This window comes from Carlito syrichta, unplaced genomic scaffold, assembly GCF_000164805.1.
Source record: "Carlito syrichta isolate Samal-C Ts95f unplaced genomic scaffold, Tarsius_syrichta-2.0.1 Scaffold314781, whole genome shotgun sequence".
Classification (NCBI taxonomy): domain Eukaryota; kingdom Metazoa; phylum Chordata; class Mammalia; order Primates; family Tarsiidae; genus Carlito; species Carlito syrichta.
Genome location: NW_007258877.1, coordinates 582,857 through 596,111, shown reverse-complemented (window position 1 = coordinate 596,111; position 13,255 = coordinate 582,857). Strand labels below are relative to the sequence as shown.

Sequence of the window (13,255 nt, the reverse complement as noted above, 5' to 3'; positions counted from 1 at the left end):
GGACAACTACACATTGTTTGAATTAATCTTAGACTGATTAGAAGTTCTTGTCCAGCTGAAAAATCATAAGCTTAGTTTATATTTGTATTTTAAAAATAAATTTTGTGTTTTTTATTTTCAGTTTTTATTTACAAGTACAACGTATATGATCACATAAAAGCTAGATTCTAAAAAAGGGTTTGGTTTTTAGCAATGGCTCCCGTTATTTCCTCTGCTCTCAATTCGGCTTTTACTCTGCAAATATTTTTTTCCGAGGTGTATTTGATTTGCCCTCCCAATGTCCCGAACCAGAAGGAACCACAGAAGAAAACACTGCTGAAGACATCCATTCCCCTTGCTTGCGTAGACCTGATTCACTAAGAAAATAGGAAAAGCTTAAATGAAAAACACTCTAGGGAAGTGACAAACCATATAAGGCAAATGGGTGAGCCGCAATTGTGGGCGTAATTCTCTTTCTCTCTCTTTCAACAGGGAGACACATCGCCTCTTCCTCCCACTGTCCCAGACTGTCTGCGGGCTGATGTCAGGGTTCCTCCTTCTGAGAGCCAAAAATGCTCCTTCTATTTAGCAGACAAGAATATCACCCACGGCTTCCTCTATCCTCCTGGTTAGTAGAACGCTTTTTTAGAGCTGTAGCTTAGAAAGCCCTCATCAGCTGGATGTGGGCATGTGCCTTAAACATATACTCCTCACCAAAACTACCTGCTTGGGCTGAGCTAGCTGCCGCGAGAGGCTTCTAGTGGTCGTGGGCTGGCCAGAGCAGCACTGCAGCTGTAATAAAGACCAAGACGTTTTGCAGTGGGACACACACACCAGCTCTCATCTGGCCCAGATGTTTAGAGAGTTCGGCAGGTTTAAGTTTAATTTTAAAGCGGAAGATTCTTCTAGAGGTACGCAGGCATCCAAACAACCCTTTCTTCTGGATCCTGCCCCAGTTAAGGTCTGCAGAGAATACGCAGCTGTGCCTGTGAAGACGAAGCAGGCTGGAATTCTGGCCTGTCCCTCGTGCTGTACGTCCAACGGTTTTAAACTGCAAATGAAGCTGCCAAATGAACTTAATGTTGTTGTTTTTTTTCCCCACGACAAAGATCTCTCTTAGGAACATGCAAAAGCCAGTGTGATTTTTCTAAAAAACGTCTTCCTTGCGCAGCAGGAAATGTCATTTTCATTAACTTGCCCATGAGATTTTCAAGGATTACAGCTTCTGGGAATGGGTTTTACTCTTGGCATATGGCTGCATTTTTGTTGAAGCTATGACCAAAGATGGTTAATTTAGAGATTTATAATCTAGAGATTCTCAAATTTGTAGTGGGAAAAAAGGCCTAATGAAAGCAAGTAGCATATTGATGTAAAATCCCTAATATAAAATTAGGATAAAAAAATTAATATGTTTTGGTGGAATATCTAGATGCAATTAATGGTATCAAGTTTATTAAACCTCACAGTAAACCTTAAAAAGTTGCAACATTGTACTAATAAAATTTTCAAATTTGGCATATAAAGTTGTATCTGTTAAGTCAAAAGATATTCGTTGATGTATAAATGTTTGCCTTGACAAGGAAATGACATTAATAACTAAACAACTTGTCTCAAAAAAAATCAAGGATACAATAGAACTCCCAGCCAGGTGCGGTGGCTCTGCCTGTAATCCCAGCACTTTGGGAGGCTGAGGCGAGAGGATTGCCTGAGCCCGTTGGTTTGAGACCAGACTGGGCAACTTGGTGAGACCTCATCTCTATAATAAATTACAAAAACTAGTCGGGTGTGGTGGCATGCATCTGTAGTTCCAGCTACTTGGAAGGCTGAGGTGGAAGGATCACTTGAGCCCAGCAGGTTGAGACTGTGGTGGCCGTGAGCATGCCACTGTACTCCAGCCTGGGCGACAAGAGTGAGACTTCAACCACCCCCACAAAAAAATAGAACTCCCTTCTAATTCTCCACTATAAATTCTGACTATGTATTTGGTGGAAATAGAAATTCTATTACGAGCACATTCTTATTTTTCTCTGAAACACAAGTAATATTATGTGGACTGCCTTTCCAGCTTTCAAGGCTTAATTTAAAAAGTAGAAAAGGCTAGGCACGGTGACTCACACCTGTAATCCCAGCATTTTGGGAGGTGGAGGTGAAAGGATTGCCTGAGCCCAGCCAGGGGTTCAAGACTAGCCTGGGCAACTTGGTGAGACCTTGTCTCTACAATAATTCAAAAAATTAGCTGAGTCTGGTGGCATGTGCCTATAGTTATAGCTACTTGGAAGACTGAGGCGGGAGGATCACCTGCGCCCAGCAGGTTGAGGCTGTGGTGGCCGTGAGTGTTCTGCTGCACTCCAACCTGGTTGATAGAGTGAGACTCCAATTCAAAAAACAACTAAAGTAGAAAAGGTTTCCTGGGAGTGGTCTCAGGACCGTGAACAACATATGCAGTCTTAAGAAAATAAATGTTACTTGTTTTTCGTTGCCTTTTGGTGCCTATCTATTGGCCTCTTAAAAATTAGCTAACAGGGCATGGTAGCATGCCTGTCCCAGCTACTTGGGAGGCTGAAGCAGGAGAACCACTTGAACTCAGGCATTCAAGTCTGCAGTGAACAATCACTGCATTGCTTCACTCTGGCCTCAGTGACAGAGTCAGATCCATCTCAAAAAACCATAACAGTAATGATTAGTTAAGGTACTAAGTACAGTCTAGATATAGAAAGTACAATCGAAAGCTTATATAAGTGGAATCATGCAATATTTGTCTTTCTGTGATTTCCTTATTTCCCTTAACATAATGTGCTCAAGGTTCATTCATTCTGTCGAATATTGCAGAATCGAAAATAGTCAAATTCACAGACTCAGAGAGTCAAGTGGTGGTTGCCCGGAACTGGGGGAGGGGGAGATGGAGAGTTTCTAATTAACAGTTAAGCAAGATGAATGAGCTTGGAGATCTGCTGTACAACAAAAGATTGTACCTAGAGTCGACAGTACTGTAGCGTACAGTTAAAAATTTGTTAAGAGGGTAGAAGTCATGTTGAATGTTCAAGTATCATAAGAAACGTTTATAGGTTTAGCAGCTTTTAATCCTCACAGTAACTCTGAGATAGGTCATGAGACAAATGAAGCACCTTGCTCGGGGGTGCAGCATGTGAGTAGCAGATTTGGGGCTCCCATCTGGGCTGTCTGCTTCCAGAGCACTGTTGCTGAACACGTGCCGTGTAGACACACACCCCTAAATTCCCAGAGTCCGCTATTCGTGGTGTTCCCTTCAGCAGTCTTCATTGAGTGAAAACTCATTTTCTTAAGAAAATTTTATTTTGGAAGAGAGATTTTTGTTTTTTGAGTTGGAGTCTCACTCTGTCTTCCAGGCTGCAGTACAGTGGCAAGCTCTTGGCTACCGCATCCTCGACCTGCTGGGTTCAGGCTATCCTTCTGCCTTAGCCTTCCAAGTAGCTGGAACTACAGGCGGGTGCTACCATGCCTGGCTTATTATTGTTATTGTTATTATTTATTGTAGAGATGAGGTCTCACCAAGTTGCTCAGGTTGGTCTTGAACACCTGGACTCAGGCAATCTTCTCACCTCGGCCTCCCAAAGTGCTGGGATTACAGGCTTGAGCCACCACGCCTAGCGGAAGAAAGTTATTTTTAGTAGCATTATTATTTTGTGCACAACCATGGATCCATGTCTGGAATTATATTTGTTTCCTAGGGCTGCTGTAACAAATTAGCATAAACTGTGGACGTAAAACAGCAGAAATCTATTCTCCCATAGTTCTGGAGGCCGGAAGTCTAAAATGAAGGTGTTGGCGGGTCACACTGCCTTCCAGCACTCTGGGAGAGAATCCTTCTTTGCCTCTTTGCTTCTGCTGGCTCCCACCTTACTTGGCTTGTACTTGTATCACTCTAGTCTCTGCCTCTTCACATGGCCTTCTCCCCTGTGTCTCTCCTCTTCTCGAATCTTCCTCTCCCAATAAGGACACCAGTCACTGGATTTGGAGCCCATCCTAAATCCAGGATAATCTCACCTAGAGACTATTAGTTACATCTGCAAAGACCTCATGTCCAAATAAGTTTACATTCACAGGTATGTGGGTTTAAGACTTGCACACAATTTTGGGAGGGGTCACAATTCAACCCACTGTAAGTATCAAATGTATAAAACTGCCCTCATTATCAATAACCTCTACTAGAAAGTACTCAGTATTTCTGTGTTTTTTGTCTGTTAATAAATGTACATTAATGCATAATAGTAACATGGTTATTATGCAGTATGCCGTGTTTTCTTTTATAGTTAGATTTAATAAGATCCATTTGTTTTTCAGCAATCAATAGAACTTCTGATAGTCAATATGATGCTTTACTTACAAGTAATATGGTCCCTATGTATGAAGAATTCAAAAGTAAGTATGTATTTATGTTATTAATTTTAAAATATTGTATTGTAATTTGCTCCCAATATTACCATTTAGTTCTAATGTTTTAAATATAGGTCCAGGATTGATTCTTGACATAGTTTCTGTTCAACTTCAACTTTGAGTGACTTCTTGCTAGAATTCTGATCATTTATTTTTAACCCTTAATTTAACTATAAAGAGCTATTCATAAAACTATGTATTACTGCAACTCACCACCAGTAAATGATAGGAAAATGTTGTCCCAGAATAATAATGAATGAGGCAACTTGTGTCTTCTGATGATTTTTTTTTTTTTGAGTTGGAGTCTCACTCTGTCGCCCAGACTGGAGTGCAGTGGCCACTCCCGGTCACCGCAGCCTCAATCTGCTGGGCTCCAGCGATCCTTCCGCCTCAGCCTTCCAAGTAGCCGGAATTACAGGCATGTGCTACCACACCCAGCTGATTTTTGATTTATTGTAGAGGTGAGGTCTCGCTGCCCAGGCGGGTCTCGAACCCGTGGGCTCAGGCAATCCACTCACCTCAACCTCCCAAAGGTGCGGAATTACAGGCTGAGCCACCGAGCCACTCATTGTCCCATTAGCAACTCAGCCTTAGGGAGGAATTTGGAGACAAGACTAGAGCTATAGCAACAAAAGGGTATCATCAATGTAGCTATTTATTTTTGTTATATGTATCATTTTGTAGAATTACTCAATAACCATTGGCAATTATTGAAGCAGAATTTTATGATTTAATAGAAAATAGAAATAAAAAACATTTTCATGTTCAATACAGGTAGGCATTTTTAATTCTTTATTATTTTATTTTTAGAAATGTGGGACTACTTCCACAGTGTTCTTCTTATAAAATACGCCACAGAAAGAAATGGAGTAAATGTGGTTAGTGGACCAATATTTGATTATAATTATGATGGCCATTTTGATGCTCCAGATGAAATTACCGAGTAAGTAATTGGAAGTTTTGACTTGGCAATAGGGTACTAGAAGATGATATCCCAGTGTTAAAAATAAAAACTCAGCATTTCAAATATTACATAATATATCCTAGATAAATTTTATTGTTGGCTATTTTCAGTCTAGTCTATCCAAATATTTAGCAGAATTTTTATATGGCAAAAATGTAACCTAATGGGCAAATAAAACATTTCTGGAAAAACTTTCTTTAGCCAAAACTTTATTTGGAAAATTTCTAAACTAATGGGCAAAAATAACATGAGATTTTGTAATGGCCAAAGAGATAGAGAAAACTTGATGTACTATCAAAAAACATAAAACCAGTCCAACAATAAATCTGAGAATCAAGTAAAGGCAAAGGTAAATTTTATAAAAATAGTGAACAACTCATAAGAGCATTTCTTGGGGGGGAGGGTGTAGTTAAGTTTTATACAGAAAGTGAGTCATACTAAACTATGTTTTAATACTAAGCCTGGTCATAACTGGTTGCTAATAATTCATTTTCAATGAAGCACACAGTAATAGAGTTTTAGAGAGAAGTTTCATCCATCATTTCTCTTTATTGCCAAAATATGAGAAGGACCAAACTAAACATTTGTACTGTCTAAGCCTCTATTTTGTAGAGGAGGGGTCCTCTACCCCCTGGGCTGTGGATTGGTGCTGGTCTGTGTCTTGTTAGGAACTGGGTGCACACAGGAGGCGAGCAGTGGGTGAGCAGAGCTCTGTCTGCTGTCAGATCAGCAGCAGCATTAGATTCTCATAGGAGTATGAACCCTATTGTGAACTGTACATGTAAGAGATACAGGTTGGCCAGCCTTGGTGGTTTAGCCTGTAATCCCAGCACTTTGGGAGGCCGAGGTGGGTGGATTGTCTAAGCCCACATTCAAGACCAGCCCAGGTAACTTGGCAATACCTCATCTCTACAATAGATCAAAAATTAGCCAGATATGGTAGCGTGCCTATAGTTCCGGCTACCTGGAAGGCTGAGGTGGAAGGATCACCGGAGCCCAGCAGGTCGAGGCTGCGGTGGCCGGGAGTGAGCCACTGCACTCCAGCCTGGGCAACGGAATGAGATTCCAACTAAAAAAAAAATTAAAAAAACAATGTTGAGGAAGCTTAGTAAATCATAGAATTTAGAAGATGAGGCCAGATGGCATGGTTCACACTTGTAATCCCAACACTTTGGGAAGCTGAGGCAGGGGGATCACTTGAGCCTAGGAGTTCAAGATTAGCCTAGGCAACATAGCAAGAACCTGTTTTTACAACAACAACAACAACAAAAATTAGCTGGGCATGATGACAGGAGCTTGTAGACCCAGCTACTTGGGAGGCTGAGGCAGAAGGATTGCCTGAGTTGGAGGTCAAGGCTGCAGTGAGCCATTATCATGCCACTACACTCCAGCCTAGGTGATGGTGTGAGACTCTGACTCCAAAACAAAAATGGAGAATGGGTGCAAGTCTAAATATCTCATGGAAGTACACTGCTGATGTTGGAATCTGAGCTCTTTATCAGCCATTGCTCTGTTCGAAATTACCGCTATGAAGTATGAAGTCAACAAAACTAGGAAACATAAGAGGCAGAATAACATGTTCTGCTTTTCCTTGTATTATAATATTTTCCCATAATGTTAGAATGGTCAAGCTTGGACTTCTACTATAAATCTTTATTCTGGCTGATTAAAGTAAAAAAAAAAAAAAAGACTTTGTTCTTTCTATTTATTACTTTATTTTTACTTTGGCATTACTTTAAAAATATATACGGACATTTATAACCTTTAGAAGCAAAAGTATAATAGCATAAAATCTTTTTTTTCAATTGTGTTTTTAGACATGTAGCCAACACCAATGTTCCCATCCCAACGCACTACTTTGTGGTGCTGACAAGTTGTAAAAACAAGACCCACACACCAGACAGCTGCCCTGGGTGGCTGGATATTCTACCTTTTATCATCCCTCACCGACCTACCAACGTGGAGAGCTGTCCTGTGAGTATGCTTTGGGAGAGTCTGGGACCGGAGATGGTGAGTCAGAGCTCACTTGGGCTTTCACAAAAGCGGCTCTGATGAAAATATATTTTTGAGGGGTGTTTCATGGGTAAAATTGTAATAAAAGCGATTGAGTTTTTAAGCTTTTACTTAGACTATTGATCTCTATGTAATTAATATTAATTTAAACATGTATTTGCATGCATGAATATGTTTATAGATGCATACCTTATGTATTTATTTCTACATATTTTATTCACACTCATAAGGAAAGAGATGAAATTTTATCAATCTCTTTTTTTGAAAAAATACATGGTTGGCCACAGTGGCTCAGCCTGTAATTCCAGCACTTTGGGAGGGAGAGACGGACGATTGCCTGAGCCCAGGGGTTCGAGACCAGCCTGGGTAACTTGGTGAGACCTCGTCTCTACAATAAAATCAAAAAAACTAGCTGGGAGTGGTGGTATGCATCTGTAGTTCCAGCTACTTGGAAGGCTGAGGCGGAAAGATCGTCTAAGCCCAGCAGTTCAAGGCTGTGGTGACCGTGAGCGTGCCACTGCACTCTAGCCTGGGTAACAACAGTGAGACTCCAACTCAAAAACAAAACCTATATATATATATATATATATATATATAGAGAGAGAGAGAGAGAGAGAGAGAGAGAGAGCTGACATAATAATTGTGTATATTTATGGGGTACAGGGTGATATTTTGATACATGCATAATTTGTATAATGATCAAATGAGGATAGCTAGCATACCTATCATTTTAACCATTTATTTCTGCATTGTGGTGATAAATAATAGTCAAAGTCCTCTCTTCTAGCTATCTTGAAATATGCTGGCTAGTTGTAGCTACCCTACTGTGTAACTGAACACCAGAACTTATTTTTGTTCTGGGCATAAACCTTAAGTTTCTTACCAATGTTAGCACTAAATTAATGTTTCTGAATGAACATGTAAATCAAAAAATTCCATCAACTTAAAGCATGAAGTGTGAAATTAATGTTATACATGTGCACACAAAAAGTAAGTTAGTTCAAGTAACATTTTTTTTAAGAAAATCATTTATTAGCCCAACTCAAAATCATTTGGATCAAGGCAGTTTATATATAAATAGTTCCATCAATTTTCACATATACTTCTTTTTTTTTTTTTTTTTTTGAGTTGGAGTCTCACTCTGTCGCCCAGGCTGGAGTGCAGCAGCATACTCACGGCCACTCCAGCGTCGACCTCCTGGACTCTGGTGATCCTTCCACCTCAGCCTTCCAAGTAGCCGGAATCACAGGCATGCACTACCACGCCTAGCTAATTTTTTGATTTATTGTAGAGTTGAGGTCTCTCCTAGTTGCCCAGACTGGTCTCGAACCAGCGGGCTCAGGCAATCATCTCGCCTTGGCCTCCCAAAGTGCTGGGATTACAGACTGAGCAACCGAGCCTGGCCTCTCATATATATTTCTTATAAAAAAATGTATCTTGGAAACTGGGTTTTACTGAAGTCATTCAACAAATATATCTAATACCCACCAAGTGTACATTATCATGATAGAAACTCTTTAGAGTACACAAAGGAGAAATACAGTGCTCCTTCCCTTAAGGGGTTCATATACAACTTCGATATATAAATGAGAAATAGGCACATACATTGTTCAGTTAATAATATAAGGATGATTTGTAAAAGAAGGCCAGGTATAGTGAGTGACTCATGCTTGGAATTCCAGCATAGCAGGAGGACTGCATAAGGCCAGGAGTTTGAGACCAGACGAGCCTGGGCAACAGATTGAGGCCCCCTCTCTACAAAAAGTTTTAAAAAATTAGACTGGCATGGTGGGACACATTTGTAGTCCCAGCTACTTGGGAGGGTAGCTTGAGCCCAGGATGTTGAGGCTACAGTGAGCTATGAGCACATCACTATACTTCAGCCTGGATGGCAGTGAGACCCTATCTCGAAAAATACATAAATAAAATAAAATAAAAAGTAAAAGATAAAAGATGTTAAAAAGCTGGGATTGATTGTCAAATACCATTAAAAGGATTTAGTGTTTGGAATTAAAAACACGTGTGACTAGAAAGATCATTAAAGACTTGATAAAATGAAGTGCCCTGAAGGATGGGCAGAATTTGAATAGATTGGACACACTATAAAGAGGTCTTTCATGAAGGGTATGAAGAATGAAGAGAAATTGGTAACTGATTGAATGCATGAGCCAAAAAAAAAAAAAAAAGGAATCAGTGCCAGGTGCAGTGGCTCACACTTATAATCTTAGCACTTTGGAAGATGGAGGCCAAAGGATTGCCTGAGACCAGGGGTTCCAGCCCAGTCTGGGCAACTTGGTGAAACCTCATCTCTACAATAAATCAAGACATTAGCAGGGCATGGTGGCGTGGACCTGTGGTTCCAGCTACTTGGAAGGCTGAGGTGAGAGGATCGCTTAAGCCCAGTAGGTCAAGACTGTGGTGGCTGTGAGCATGCCACTGCACTCCAGCCTGGACAAACAGTGAGACGCTGACTCAAATTTAAAAAAAAAAAGATAAATCGCTGGGCTCGGTGGCTCGGCCTGTCATCCCGCGCCTTTGGGAGGCTGAGGTGAGTGGATTGCCTGAGCCCGCGGGTTCGAGACCCGCCTGGGCAGCGAGACCTCATCTCTACAATAAATCAAAAAATCAGCCGGGCGTAGTAGCACGCGCCTGTAGTTCCAGCTACTTGGAAGGCTGAGGCAGGAGGATCGCTTAAGCCCAGTAGGTTGAGGCTGTAGTAGCTGTGAGCATGCCACTGCACTCCAGCCTGGACAAACAGTGAGACGCTGACTCAAATTTAAAAAAAAAAAGATAAATCGCTGGGCTCGGTGGCTCGGCCTGTCATCCCGCGCCTTTGGGAGGCTGAGGTGAGTGGATTGCCTGAGCCCGCGGGTTCGAGACCCGCCTGGGCAGCGAGACCTCATCTCTACAATAAATCAAAAAATCAGCCGGGCGTAGTAGCACGCGCCTGTAGTTCCAGCTACTTGGAAGGCTGAGGCGGAAGGATCACTGGAGCCCAGCAGGTCGAGGCTGGCACTCCAGTCTGGGCGACAGAGTGAGACTCCAACTCAAAAAAAAAAAAAAAAAAAAAAAGATGAATCAAAGATATTCAATGTAGGAACCCAGAAAAACAGAAAGAGGCCAGGCTTGGTGGCTCAGCCTGTCATCCCAGCACTTTGGGAGGCCAAGATGAGTGGACTGCCTGAGTCTGCGAGTTCAAGACCAACCCAGGCAACTTGGCGAGACCTCGTTTCTACAATAAATAAAAAATTAACCTGGCATGGTAGCACAGGCCTGTAGTTCCGGCTCCTTGGAAGGCTGAGGCAGGAGGATCGCTAGAGCCCAGCAGGTCGACGCTGGGGTGGCCATGAGCGTGCCACTGCACTCCAGCGTGGGCAATTGAGTGAGACTCCAATTCAAAAAAAATAAAAAAAAAAGAATGAGAACTTCTTGGCAGGTAGATAGGACAGTTACGTCTAGACATATCAAGTTTGTGGAAATGGGCGTTGACATGGAAAGTGCCACAGGCTGTGAAAACTAGAAATTAAAGTTTAGGTTCTTGCCAGATTGGGAGTCCTTGCAATTACTTCAACACATCCGGTTGGGATTCATCTACATTCTATCAAGTGTTCAACACATGACTGCCTTCACCATGCCATGTACTACAGAAGTACTCACACTTAGAAACCTAGAAAAATAGAAGAAAGACATCAGATGTAAGGGAGTCACAGATAAACTGCTGGAGGATTTCAAAGGAAAAATACTTCCTGACAGAGAAGGTGATATTTTTGCTGGGTTTTACAGATAGGATTGTACTTGAGTGTTTGAGATGGTCTTTCAGTGACTAAAGGTGGAAGCCAAACATCCGTGGCTTAACAGTGGCGCCATCCATAGTCCTAAAATGAGGAAAAAGAGTTTCCACACAAGAAACTATCAGGAGATGTTGCCGAGTTGAATCTCTTCCTACTTTTCTGGTCAGCATTTTATTTAGTTGCGACAAGGGTAAGCCAGCATCCTTCACTTTCTCTTCCAATGGCAGGCACTGATAACAGATACAGCGTGGTACTCTTTGCCATGAAATCAGGATTAAGTAGTTCTTTATTACAGAGGTTCTAGGTAGCCATTATAGAGGGATTACAATGGGTATGCAAAGAAGCAACTATTTGCCATCCTTGGTCTAGGCCCTTTTGGTCTTCTATCAGGACTTTTGAAAATGAGTCTTAAGAAAATTTGCTGCTGACGCCTATAATCCCACCACTTTGGGAGTCCGAGGTGAGAGGGTTGCCTAAGCCCACGGGTTTAAGACCAGCCTCGGCAATCTGTCGAGACCTCATCTCTACAGTAAATCAAAAAATTAACTGGGCATGGTGGTGCATGCCTGTAGTTCCAGCTACTTGGAAGGCTGAGGTGGAAGGATCGCCTGAGCCCAGCCGGTAAAGGCTACGGTGGCCGTGAGCATGCCACTGCACTCCAGCCTGGGCAACAGAGCGAGACTCCAACTTAAAAAAAACCCCAAAAAACAAAAACAGATTTGCTGTCTCCTATCCTCTTTCACATATGTGTACTGCAGCCAAATTTCTTAATAAAAACATTGTTTTTATTATGTTATACTCCCTCACCCCAAAACATTTTATTATCCTGAATTTTTTTTTTTTTTTTTTTTAAAAAGCAGGATTTATTGAGAGGACAAAAAAACTCTGACAGTGAGAGGGGACCCGAGGGGGCCCGAGGGGGTTGCCCTATTCTGAATTTTTTTAAAAGACTAGCAAAAGAAACCTCTCAGCCTATACTTAAATTCTTTCGCCACTTACCCTCAGTTGGTCTTGCCAGGTCATGTTCCATGCCAGCTGGAGTCCTTGAAATGACTGCAATACACCTTAAGTTTCCCTGCTTCGCCATTGCTGCCCACATTCTTCCCTTCTCTAGAATTTCCTTCTTTTCCATCTGCTAAAAGTTCTACCTGCAGGTCAAGGGAAAGTTCAAAGTAGAAGCAATTTCCTTCAGATTAATAGGGCCTCACCTCTGTTGAATAGAACAGCATCACCAGTGAATGGGACATTATCCAAGATTTTGAGAAATTTGCAGCGTCGTGGTAAGGATATGACATCTATGAAGACAAGTATGAGAGCAAGGGGATAACTATAGAGCAAACTTAAGCCAAGCTATGATTGCAAGAGAGACTGTGACGTTGGTAAGATGAAGCTGTCAGTTAGATGTGGGGAAAGGAAAAGGTGGAATGAGAGTCAAAAATGACAGAGAATCTAGGCGTATGTGGTCGGGGAGTATATCAGATGATCTGTTGTTTTGAGTAGGATGGCTTCGCTCTTGGTGGTCTTCAGCTTGAGAGACTAGTTGAATATTTAGAAGCTTATAATAGTGTAGAATGGAACTTAAGTGCATGGGTTTTGGAGTTCGACATCCTGGTTCAGTTTAGTGAATGACGAGGTCTTTTTGAGTAAATAACTTTATGTCAGTTTCTCATCTGTTATATCTAGTAAGTGTTAAACATATCACCTGCTCTTAGAAAATTGTGAGACCTGTGGTTCCAGCTACTTGGAAAGATGAGGCGGAAGGATTGCCGGACCCCAACAGGTTGAGGCTGCAGTGGCCGTGAGCGTGCCACTACACTCCAGCCTGGGCGACAGAGTGAGACTGTAACTCAAAAAAAGAAAATTGTTATGAGAATTAAACAAAAATCCTTTTGGCAGTAGCCAGAAACTGCCAGGGGGCGGAGAGGATGGGAATATAACATTAATAAAGATTCCTAGCCGGGCTCAGTGGCTCACCCTGTAATCCCATGCCTTTGGGAGGCTGAGGTGAGTGGATTGCCTGAGCCCGCGGGTTCAAGACCCGCCTGGGCAGCGAGACCTCATCTCTACAATAAATCAAAAAAATCAGCCGGGCGTG

The 13,255-nt window shown here is 41.9% G+C and overlaps 1 protein-coding gene across 1 annotated transcript in view; it reads left to right on the top strand.

Moving 5' to 3' along the window:
* Window positions 1–13,255, top strand: part of ENPP3 (ectonucleotide pyrophosphatase/phosphodiesterase 3) — a 102,391-nt gene that overhangs the window by 83,996 nt on the left and 5,140 nt on the right. Inside the window, exons 21-24 of the mRNA XM_008071885.2 lie at window positions 472–607; window positions 4,300–4,377; window positions 5,203–5,335; window positions 7,174–7,330. Of these exons, the coding sequence (XP_008070076.1) occupies window positions 472–607; window positions 4,300–4,377; window positions 5,203–5,335; window positions 7,174–7,330 (504 nt within the window). The remainder of the gene's footprint in view (window positions 1–471; window positions 608–4,299; window positions 4,378–5,202; window positions 5,336–7,173; window positions 7,331–13,255) is intronic.